We start from the raw sequence: 12,631 nt of genomic DNA on the forward strand, positions 1-12,631 counted from the left end.
CTGGTCTATTTAGATATATATCCATTGCAAAATCTTTTTTATCCGTGAACATGTTTATATGTATTTTTTTCTGAATACTAAGGATTTTCTGCCTCAGGATTGTGTATTGGACATTACCTTTATGAATTTTGGGTCCTCAGGTTCGTCAACGCCGTACTTTATTTTTGCTTTCTACCTTTTTTTAATTCGAACGTCACTAATAATGAGAAGATTGTAGACGAAAATAGCATCTGGCGTTAATCATTAAAGTCTCGACCTATGATGAGTTAATTGGTTGAATGTCCTTAAGGTCAAGTTACAGTAAATGGGCTATGTCTTAGATTTCAGTAAAATTTGGCATACAACTCTGGCTCGATGAACTTCAACTAAAAATCGAAATTATAATACATTTATCTCAATCATCATTTGAAATATTACTGATTGAATTCTTACAAAATGTGTGAACATTTATATAGAAAGCACATAAAATTGGCGAAAACCTTTCTAAAATCGCCAAATCTCTAATTCTACTCCATAGATTTTTCTTTAAAAACTACATGTTGTTGATACATAAATTTCCGTTATAATGATGCAAAATAAAAATAGAGCCACCGACTTCGTTTTTACGGTACACATCATTCAAAGTTGCGTTCTTTGTGAAAAAATCCAACAAAACGTCGAATTAATCATACGTTAGCGCGTTGCAGGCTGTAAAACGTTGATTTTTGACGTTTTTCACTACCAACGGGGTAACAAATTTATTATAAGACAAAAAACGAAATCGGTGACCCTATGATTATTTTATATTATTAAAACAGAAATTTATGTGTCAACAATGTATAGTTTTTTAAGAAAAATTTATGGAGTAGAATTAGAGATTTGGCGATTTTAAAACAAGTTTTGGAAGGTTTTTCGCCGAATTTATGTGCTTTCTATACAAATATTCACCCATATTAAAAGAAATCAATCTGCAATTTTTCAGATAATAAAAGAGATAAATGTATATTTTTTTCGATTTTCAGTTGTAGTTCAACGAGCCAAGGTTGTGTGCAATTTTTTAGCCAAATCTGCGACATAGCCCATTTACTGTTCCTTGACCTTAAAGAGCCTTCCCTTGGTGACTCCTGTGTTTGGAAAAATATTTATCCGCATCAGTCAAAAGTAGGGCTTCGCTTGGTATATTTCAGCCATAGCGTTGTCAATTATTTTCGACTTATGAGTTTGAATGTCCCTTTGGTATATTTCGCCACTCTTTTGTAATCGTCATAAAAATTGTCATTTTACATTTTTTTTTAAAGTGCATATATTCAACTAAAAGTTAAGAATCAGTGTTACCCATCCTATGTTTGGGTCGCAAATATAAAGAAGAAAAAAGTGACAAAGAAAGAGATTCAAACGGTTAAATAATATATTTATTTATTATTTATCGACTTTAACTATCTTTCAGTAACTGTGAGTACTCATAGATCGGAACTTTGAGTCATTTGTCTATATGTTAGTTGATTTGTTTTTTAAACCAATTTTACAGTTGTTATTATGTTTGTGGTGTTACTGTGTTGTCTCTTTCCATGATTATGAGAAAAAAATCGCTCACAAACATGTTTACATTGTCATATTATTGTTCGTTTCTGTGTGTGTTGCATTTTAATGTTGTGTCGTTTGTTTTCTCTTATTTTTGAGATATTAAGATAAGACGTTGCACGGTACTTGTTTATCCCAAATTCATTCATGTATTTGGTTTAGATGTTATATTTGTTATTCTCGTGGGATTTTGTCTCATGCTTGGTCCGTTTCTGTGTGTGTTGCGTTTCGGTGTTGTGTCGTTGCTTTCCTCTTATATTCAATGCGTTTCCCTCGGTTTTAGTTTGTTACCCCGATTTTGTTTTTGTCCATGGATTTATGAGTTTTGAACAGCGGTATACTACTGTTGCCTTTATTTACACCTTCTGCTTTTAGAATGTGTCTTTTAAAAGTCAAAAGCCTGAAATATAGCTATTGTGGTTTGTTGATTTAAGGTATATTTTTTATTTTTTGTTATTGTTCTGTCAGAAATCAGACCGTTGGCTTTTTGTTTGAATTGATTTATTATTCGTCATGTCTGGACTTATATAGCTGACAACACGGTTTGGGTATTGTTCAATGCTGAATGCTGTTTGGTGACTTATCGTGTCTTTTATACTTGTTTGGTAGTATACCCATTATAAATCATTCTACATCGCCTTTAATAAAAATATGGTAGCTACTAGTATTTTACATTTTCGCAGTTTATTTAAATTACAATGTCTTCGAATATACAACAAATGCAACAGTAGTATACCGGTGTTCAAAAGTCATTAATCGATGGGGGGAACAAATCCAGGTTACAAACCGAAACCGATGGAAACACATCGAATAAAAGGGTAAAAACAACGACACAACAGAAACACTTATGTGTAGAAAAAAAACTGGTGGGAAGTATTCCCATAAGAAGTCATTTCCCATCACCTTATTCACGACAAAAATGGTAGCTATTTTACATTTTCCCAGTTTATTTAAACTATTATCTTTTCGGCAAATACAACAAAGGTTACAGTAGTATTCCGGTGTTAAAAATGGCATGAATTTATTGAGAGAGAAAAAATCCGGGTTGCAAAACAAACCCGTGAGAAACACATTAACTATAAGAGTAGATCAAAAGAACAACAGGAACACCAAAGTACAACAAAAACAAATGTCAACACACATAGAAACGAACTATTTGATAATAACGGTCATATTACTGACTTTGTACAGGATAGTTGTTTAAGAAAAAAACCCAGCTGAAACCATATTGTAACTTTCTGACACCAGGTATGTATGTTACTACAAGAATAATGCATATTCTGATTTGTCTTGTCCTCTAAATTGTGTACGTATCAAATGATCATTTTCACTTACGTAAAGACTATGCTTTAGGTCTTTCTCTAAGCGGCATTTTGTGTGTACTTTCTTCGATGTTTGACTATCTTCTTAACGTGATTGTTTAAGTGTAGTTAAATTTTGAAAGTAATTTAGTTTATTTAAACTGTATACATACGCATCAGGAAATTACTGCCTTTTCTAAAACAAATCCTAATAGATACCAGGATTTGAAATTTTGTATTTGCATCAGAAGAGTGTTTCGTCTACAAAAGAATTATCAGTGACGCTCGAATCAAAAAATAAATTACAAGGCCAAATAAAGGTCGAACTTTTAATTTACTTAAATGTTTGCCAAATAAAAAAATGACAAATACACATTTTTGAAATCGCAAAATCTTATCAATTTAAAATGTTCAAATATTAACAATTTTCAGAAAAATCTTTATATATTTCGTTCATCAGTTCATTCTTTTTAATATTGGATGTTGTTGTTCAAGGGGTGTTGATTTGCATGTGTATTTTTAAAAGGGATTTTATTGACAACATTTAATTAATATTTTTTATATATATAAAAAATATTATGGTTATACAAAACTTTTCAACCGTACGTTTGTGGATCATTAAAATCCTTCAAACTGTGTTATACTTTAATTTAATATGTATACAGTTAAGGACATAGATAATGAGTGTTTCATGTACCAAGTGAACATTCTTTTCTAGAACTTTATAACAATATAAAATAAAATTATGTGTTACAATTTTTGAAAACACAGAATCTATTATTGGACTTTTAATCAATTAATTTAATTTTTACTTTCACATTCAAAAATGTCGACGTGTCGGATTTATTTGTCTGGTGCTCATAGTACAGGGAAAACAACCATACTTAATGACTTAAAGCCTTTCTTGAACGTGCAGTTCGAAGAAGAAATTGCGAGAGGTGTGATTAGGAAATTCGGCTGGCAACGTGAGGATTTCTTACCCGAAACACAACCTGAAAATTTTCTTAAATTGAACGAGGAAATTATACGACGACAAATACAGACTGAAGAGGAAAATAGCTTTATGTCTAAAGGTAGCTTAATTTCTTAATATCTATATACTATCAATGGTTTTAAATGTTTAAAGGGGTTCCAGCTACGAGATATGAAAAAAATAGAAAATGATTTCATTCATTAATAGAATTATGATAATAAAATAAAAATTAGTTTTAGCAGTCCATTTGGTACAATTTTGTCATAATAAACAAAGAAATATTGCTGACGATTTATTCACTTGCTATTGAATTATTCGACTTCATTAAATCCTTATTCATGTGACATTCAATTTCACTTGGCTAGAGAATGGTTACGCATGCATAAGTTGTTCCACGTGCATGAGTTATGTTTGGTCATTAAAAGAAAAAGAATGTCAACATTGAAAGTGAACAGAGGTGAATCATTTCGTTGACGTGATTCTATCCACAAAAAAATATTCGCATGCAGGTAAAAATTTTAATTGATATATTTTTTTAACCTATAACATGAAATCAAACAGACATATTACAAACCAATTGCATGAGGTTGCAATCAATTTATATTTCTGGGTTTTGTGATCGTCAGCAGTATTCGGAGGTCATCTCAACAGTTAATAAAACAGCGTCTAGACTAAGGTACACACGAAATTTGGGTATAAATTATCGAGTACATGCTCTCTGAACTTCTTTTTTTCAGACTAATTGTAATTTGGCTATACGTTTCAGTATGTTATAAATCAAACATGAGAATTTGAGTCAAATTGGTGAGCATGAATTTGACAGCTAGTACCACGTTTAAATGAAAATGAAAATTGTGAGAAGATCCGTGTATGGTGGCTCGAATTCATTGTTAGAGGAGGTATTCTCCTTGTTCTTAGCTTAATAGTTAAAATCATACCACAGTTAAAGCAAACTTTTCAAGATACAGCATTTGAATAACTGAATTACAATCGATCATAGCAATCCAAATATACTACATGTATCTCTTTTCAGACTTTATTGCTGATCGTTGTATTGACCCTTTGATTTACGTGCACACATATATTGGAGATGAAGCATTGAGAAAACTTCGTGAAATACCAGGAGTATTGGAATGGACAGATAGGTAAATGTATTTCTTAATCAGTTACGGTATTCATTTTTTTACTAGTGGAAAGGTAACTTACATGTATGAAACATTAATTTCAGTCAGAACTAAAATCAAAAAAATACGACGAATAAAGGCAACAGTAGTATACCACTGTTCAAAATTCATAAGGTAGCACTCCACAGTTAGGTGTGTAGTTTCGCATTATGGCCCCTGTGGATTTTTAAAATATGAGAGCTAGTGTGAAATAAAATTCATTTTTGGATAGCTGAGTACTTAAATAGCCTTCGTATTGGGTTTATATGAACATCAAGATTATACAATGCATGTAATATAGGCTGTTTTCTGTATGACAGTCCGTATTTTCATGCCCAAACCATACATTGGTCCGGCAATTATTGTAATGTTTTTTTCCAACTTTTTGTCGCACGAACTTTGTGATTAGATTTTACGAAAAAATGAGGCGAAATACACCCATTTTTTATTTGATCATAAGGAAGATCTATGCAAACAGTTTCTAAAAAGGTATCACTCAAAGGCATTGAAATTCTAGTTTGATCCAAATTTTGGGAGGATATGTGACATGTTTACCCCCCTTTTTGCAATATTTTATTGTAAATAAATGCAGAATGTTGCCATGGATACACATAAAAGGAATTATTTTTCACCCTTTTAATATTGAAAAATGAAATCTATGGAAGATACTGATTACATACATATGCACATGTACAACACAAACAGTATATTAGAAATCCAGGAATAGGAGATGAGTAAACATTTTGTGGCTCATTTTTAATTTTATTTTCTAACTGTGATCGATAGAGAAAAAACAAATCCGGGTTATAAACTAAACTAAAACTGAGGGAGACGTATCAAATGTAAGAGAACTATGACACAACAGAGACACAACACCGAAATGTAACACACACAGAAACGAACTATAACATGTATAATGTAACAATGGCCATTATCCTGACTTAGTACAGGGCATTTCATGAAAAATGGTGGGTTGAACCTGGTTTTGTTGCATGCTAGAAAACAGCATAAATAGTAAAATCTTAAAAATACTGAACTCAGAGCAAAATCAAATCGGAAAATTCCTAATGATGGCAAAATTAAAATGACAAAACATATCAAAAACGAATGGATAACAACTGTCATATTCATGACTTGGTACAGGCATTTTCAAATTAGAAAATGGTTTATTAAACCGGGTTTTAAAGCGCTCTATTTCTCACCTTGTACGACAGTCTCATCAAATTATAAACAATAACTCATCATAGATACCAGAACTAAATTTTGTATATACGCCAGACGCGCGTTTCGTCTTTAAAAGACTCATCATTGCAGTGACGCTCCAATTCAAAAAGTTAAAAAGGCCAAATAAACTACGAAGTTGAAGAGCATTGAGGACCAACATACTTTAAAGTTTTGCCAAATACAGCTAAGACAATCTATGCCTGAGGTAGAAAGGCCTTAGTATTTCAAAAATTCTAAATTTTGTAAACAGTTAATTTATGAATATAACCATATCAATGATAATTCATGTCAGCACAAAAAGTGCTGACTACTGGGCTGGTATTAGACTCGGGGAAATAATTCTCCACCAGCAGTTTCAAAAATATGAACAAGGATAAGTAATGGCTTAAAGTGAGTTAGGGTATTACTTGTTAAGAATCCAAAACATGTAGTCTACTGTTTGCATCATAGCTATAAATCTAGGATTGATAGGTTGATGTTGTGCTGCTTATATAGTTGTTAAAATTGAAACATGTTTTGCTGGGACAACATGTGATAATATTTATAAACAATTTCATATATGTGGCCAAATTTCAGAAGAGGAAAGGAGAATAAAATGGATAAGATAGCTCTTTATGTACAGCAACGTTCAGACAATGCATTCACAAATTAATATATAGGACAGTACTATTTTAAAATCAAACACCTATTTCACTGTAAAAATTTACAAATTTGTACTTTTTCCACAGTTGTGGTAGGGGTTTGGTTTCGATAGTTAAACGTTTTTTGGTGCTCTGGAATGCTTTTTAGTAAATGACTTAAGCTTTGGTATAAAGTGTTTGCAAAACAAAACGTCGAAAAAATCGTAACGTTATCGCGTTTCAGGCCGTAAAACGTTGATTTTTGACGTTTTTCACCACCCGCAAGGTAACAAATTGATTAATAGACAAAAAACGAAGTCGGTGACCCTATGATTATTTTATATCATTAAAACAGAAATGTATGTGTCAACAATATATAGTTTTTTAAGAAAAATCTATGGAGTGGAATTAGAGAATTGGCGATTTTAAGACAAATTTTAGAAGGGTTTTCACCGATTTTATGTGCTTTCTATACAAATATTCACCCATTTTAAAGGAAATCAATCTGCAATTTTTCAGATAATAAAAGAGATGAATGTACTATTTCTTCGATTTTCAGTTGTAGTTCAACAAGCCAAGGTTGTATGCAAATTTTTAGCAAAATCTGCGACATAGCCCATTTACTGTTCCTTGACCTTAAATGATTTTTTTATATATAATTCCAGGTTAAAAACAGCTTTCATATTTGTAATAAAACCACAAAAGGAGTGTATTGTGGACGATGGAGTTCGACTTTCACCGAAACTTAAAGAACTTGATGTCTTTCACAACAGTATACTTCGGGAATACAAACTCCTAGGAATTCCTGTCTTTGAAATTACAGAACTTGATAGACAAAAAAGGAAAGCGTTTATATTAGAAAAAATACAGGAAAGATTTCCTAGTGTTTTGATTTAACTCCAACTTTAAGGTTAACATAATAACATTATTTAATTAGAAATAAAGCATGTATGACATCTCTTTTGTCTAACATAAAATGTATTTCTTTCGTTAGCATGTTTTTTTCAAATATATGCTGCACATAAATGTTTTACTTAAACTTGACAAGATCCTCCGCAAATCACGTCTTCTTTTATGCAGTGACCATTTTAAACAATACAGAAACCTATATAATTACAATTCTTAATTACCGTTATCCGATACAAAGACCGAAAATTTGGATGACCAGAACTGTAAGAACCCCATCAGACACTGGTAAGTGTCAATGGTAATAACTCAGGAACAGAAAATAAAACACGATTTAAGAAAAAATTATAACGAAAAGTTTTTAATGAATGATTTAACTCAGGTGTCTTATTTTAATATAATAAGTTATATATCCGTTTCAATATCTCAGAGATCAGAAAATGATGAGAATATGAATCACTACCATAAGACACCATGTCCTGTTTGCTCTATCTCATTTCAATGTTCAGCGAACTATTAAATTTGAATCAATATCCTGATTGGCAAATATTCTAGTTCGCATTATGATGAACATGTGTATAGAAACGTTGAAAGTTGATGCGAGTACAATTTTATGGTAAATAAACTGTTCTTAACTTTTGTATGCAAGACAAGCGTTTCTTTAGTGACGCTCGAATAAAAAATAATATAAATAACCAACTGAAGAATGGAGTTCATGAGCATAATGAACAAAAACAGCTATTCCTGGGGTGGAAAACTCATAGTATTTTGATAATTCAAAAATTTGTAAACAGTTAATCTATCATTCTGACCATATCAATGATAATTAAAATGAATATAGAAGTGCTAACTACAGGACTAGTGATACCATCGGGTAAGAAACCTCGTCTTAGTGTTAAAAATTTTCAAATTAAGCTATTCCTAGAGTTGAAAATTTGTAGCATTTCGATATTTCAAAGTTTTGTGCACAGCCAATTTATAGACTCATCATAAATACCAGGATAAAAAAATGTATTTTGTGTCAGATGTGCGTTTAGTCTACAAAACACTCATCAGTAAAGTTCGAATAAATAAAAGTGAAAAAGGACAAATACAGTACATAGGTTAAAGAGCATTAAGGACAAAAAAATCCTAAAGGTTTTGTCAAATACAGCTGAGGTAATCTATTCCTGAGGAAGAAAAGCCTTTGTATTTCAAAATTTAAAGTTTGAAAGTTTATTTATAGTAATAACTATATCAATAATAATTCCTGTCAACACAGAAGTGCTGACGACTAGGCTGGTAATACCTTCTAGGAATAATAACTTCACAAGCAGTATTATTAGGAACAAACAAAAAAGAATAGCCAAACCATCACTTTAAGGTTAAATGTCGAAGATTAAATTGGAATCTTATTTTACTTATTTATATACTTTATGTATATTATTTTGTATTAACCTGAAACTGTTTTAAAAAAAAGTTCAAACCTCTATTAGATATGTTTCATCTCATTGATAAATGAAGGTTTTAGACAAATAGATATGAGCCAAGGTTTACCAGAAAGAGATGCAAACATATATATCAAACTTCAAGCAAAAATCAATTGTTCAGCGAACAATTGACGGTATTTCCACATCAAAGTTATTGAAACGAAGCTAGTTCCAGTTGACTCAAAGTTAAAAGTTGCATCCAATCACAAGATTCTTTATACTGATGTGATAAATAAATGGTTTCTGTATACGTTTGAGAGAAATAAGAGAGATAATGTGGTACTACCGGGTAAGTAAATGTCACTTCCGGTCTCATATAATAGCTTCTTTCACACTGATTCCAAAAAAAGAGTTTCATCCGTTTTTTCGAAAGTAACTTTAGTGATAAATTAATGTATTTATATCACAAATATATATGGATTCCGAGTACTTTTTCATGAAAAAAAGTCAGTTAACCTTCTATTAAGACATTTCAGGGGCACTAACTCCTATAAGATGCCATTAGATTTTTTCAGACAAATATAACATATCTTCATTACAATAAAGCAAACATTTTTCACTTGTTCTTATATATACACATGGAAAAAAGTATTGCAACATCTTGGTTTTTTGAAACTTGAAAATTCAGCCTCTTATTTTGGATGGAATATGTTACAATATTTGTAAAATAATATTGAAACATAGTTTATGGTAACATTGGTATTTAAACGAACACAAAAATGTTTGAAAAAAATGATTTATCTTACCACAATTTAATAACAAAATGAAGTGTTTTTTGTACAAAAAAATGCATTTTACAACTTTTGCTGTGGTCGAACTTTACAATGTCAGACATTTCAAAATTAATATTAAGATGATTATTCACATCATGGTTGATCGTTATGCGCAAAAGAACTAGTACTTTGTGCGCAGCCTCCATTCAAACGATTGACCTCATCTTAACGTCTACTGATTCCTGCCTTAAGTCGACTAATTTGTTGCTAAGGTAGCAGCAACCATTTCTGATGAAGAGAATTGTTTATTTTATGACGTGTTTGAACTGCGGTGTCCTTTCGACCACTTAACGACCAATAGTGTCCCATATATGCTCGATATGGTTCAAATCCGGGCTACGATTGTGCCAGGGAAATGTACCGAATTCCATTTGAACAATGGATCTTCTTCCACGATGCTTATTTCCAACTTGTGCGAGCTCTGCACTACATTGGATACGGACAACAATGTGTCTGTTCGTAAACAAAGGTCCCCAAAATGTTCTTATCGCACGATAACCAGTAGCGATGAGTCGATCTCGAACAGTTCTTGTTAAAAGGCTCCTGTATGCCCACCACTCTCTTTTTAGGATTGTATTGTATGCAATGGGCTTCCTTCTGACCATCCTTCTTTATGCTTGATTTTCTCTAGCAGATGGTATAGGGGGGTCTTCTTGATCTCGGAAGATCTTTAACATCGTTTATTGCCTGACTTTTATTATCAAAACGATCTATAGTGGAATGACGATGACCAACAATACGTGCGGTTGTTACAGCGACATTCCTGCTTCTCTCAGGCTGAAAATCTGCCATCTTGCTGCAGTTAACAGTTATGGAGGACCCATTACAAGGTTTCAATCACAAATCTTTATAAACTTTGTTGTTAGTGTTGAAAACAATGTGGATAAAAACATCTGTTTTGCTGTTTACGGGTACAGTAGCTGCATGTGAAGATAAGAACTTATCGAGTCGATATTTATTGATCAAACTCTGGTGATATTTAAATAATGTTTGAATAGTTCTATTTTTGAAAAAATTATCACAAACAAATAAAGAATTTTTTTTTATTTCAATTTCAATTTGGTGTTGCAATACTTTTTTCCATGCGTTTATATATTTATATAAAAAAAAATATGAACCTAGGACCTCGAATCATCTTTCGAATTGAACGAGCAATTAAGTACAATACATTTTAGGCTTTCATTCATGTTACAGAGATATTGTAACAATGAAATGTCAAAATATAGAACATGACCTTTGATCTTGACCTCAAATTTATTTTTATGAACCCAGGAGCTCAATTACACATACCTTATTTCTGTATTACTTACTTTTCATATGATACATTGAGAAACAACTTATATCAAATTCAAAATGGGAAATAACTGTCATGGAGTCTACAAAATTGATTCGGTTAAAATTTGACAAATCATCCTGAGGAATGCAATTTAGTAAAATAAATTAGTTGCTTTCTTTTACGGTCACGTAGATTTCACCACAAAGTGTTTTGGGAGATAACTCTTACAATAAAGTCTTCAATTAAACAGGATCATGCTCAAAAGCGCAATAACTGTTAGATATCACATGCAAACAATATAAGAAACATCTTGCAAAACCACAAAACAAGTTTGGAAATTTGGCTGAGGAAGAAAAAATTTAATCAAAACAAATACAAAAAATCTTTCCACAAAATAGTGGAAAGACAAAATTCTGATGTCTGACAAATTTGTCTAATAGACATCTGGGGGAAGTTATTTTGTGGGTAAACCAATCACACCTTCTCCTTTCAAAAAATGGTATTAAATAAATCAATTCAGGGACAAAGCAGACTACTTAGTATTGGGCTGATTAAATCCTTAGAGATAACAAGTCCAGTAGATAAACCTATCAATCATAGATACCAGGATTAAAATTTTCTACAAAAGACATATCAGTGACAGGCAAATAAAGAGTTTAAAAAGTTAGTATAGAACCATTGGTAGAAAATTTGAATTATTCTACCAATTGGCCTTATTTGAGTGTACAAAACTCTTTTAAATTGCTTACTACCCCTAACATATTGGTTGAGACTTCTCTTTAGGAATTTCCCTCAAGAGGTAGGGTAAACACTTAAATGTATAAACAATGAAATAATATATATTTTCCAAGCATTTTTCTTCGTTTTATCAATGTTTGCAGTAATATTCTACAAGCATTGGATTATATCAATCTCTGCATTTTTTTCTCTGTCAACCTATTGGACACAGGATTTTAAATGAGGTATTTGCTGACATTAATGAAAGTATTTTTCAAATAAATGCATCTCATTGTTGGACCCAAAAGTTAAGTTCTGAGTTCACAATTCAGACAGAATCAAAATCACTTTCGATGTTTAAACCTTTCCATGAAATTAACATAAATTCTTTTATAAAATAGTTGATGCCACATGGGGAGCAGGATCTGCTTACTTTTCCAGAGCACTTGGAATCACCCTAATAATTTATGTGTTTTTTGTTTTAGTGTTTTAGTTTATATTGACTCATGAGTTTGAATATCACTTTGATATTTACCAACTATCTTTTCCTCAATTATCATATAATAAGGTTCACTAATAAGATGTACGAAACCATATGTAGTGAAACAATAAATGGATACTGGATTGATAAAGACATCAATGCAATGAC

General features: G+C 31.5%; 1 protein-coding gene across 1 annotated transcript; it reads left to right on the forward strand.

Moving 5' to 3' along the window:
- The first annotated feature begins 3,510 nt into the window (after positions 1 to 3,510).
- LOC134710799 (uncharacterized) lies at positions 3,511 to 7,746 on the forward strand. Its single transcript, XM_063571201.1, has 3 exons — positions 3,511 to 3,934; positions 4,868 to 4,979; positions 7,507 to 7,746. Exons 1-3 carry the CDS (start codon positions 3,688 to 3,690, stop codon positions 7,736 to 7,738), a joined length of 591 nt encoding a protein of 196 aa, XP_063427271.1. The 5' UTR covers positions 3,511 to 3,687; the 3' UTR covers positions 7,739 to 7,746.
- Positions 7,747 to 12,631: the final 4,885 nt, after the last annotated feature.

This window comes from Mytilus trossulus, chromosome 1 (genome assembly GCF_036588685.1).
Source record: "Mytilus trossulus isolate FHL-02 chromosome 1, PNRI_Mtr1.1.1.hap1, whole genome shotgun sequence".
In the NCBI taxonomy this organism is placed as follows: domain Eukaryota; kingdom Metazoa; phylum Mollusca; class Bivalvia; order Mytilida; family Mytilidae; genus Mytilus; species Mytilus trossulus.

Bases quoted from the DNA above. Each gene is read 5' to 3' on its own strand.
- LOC134710799 (XM_063571201.1), top strand. From the start codon at position 3,688: ATGTCGACGTGTCGGATTTATTTGTCTGGTGCTCATAGTACAGGGAAA. The intron at 3,935-4,867 runs GTAGCTTAATTT...ATCTCTTTTCAG, and splicing joins AAATAGCTTTATGTCTAAAG to ACTTTATTGCTGATCGTTGT. The intron at 4,980-7,506 runs GTAAATGTATTT...ATATAATTCCAG, and splicing joins GTATTGGAATGGACAGATAG to GTTAAAAACAGCTTTCATAT.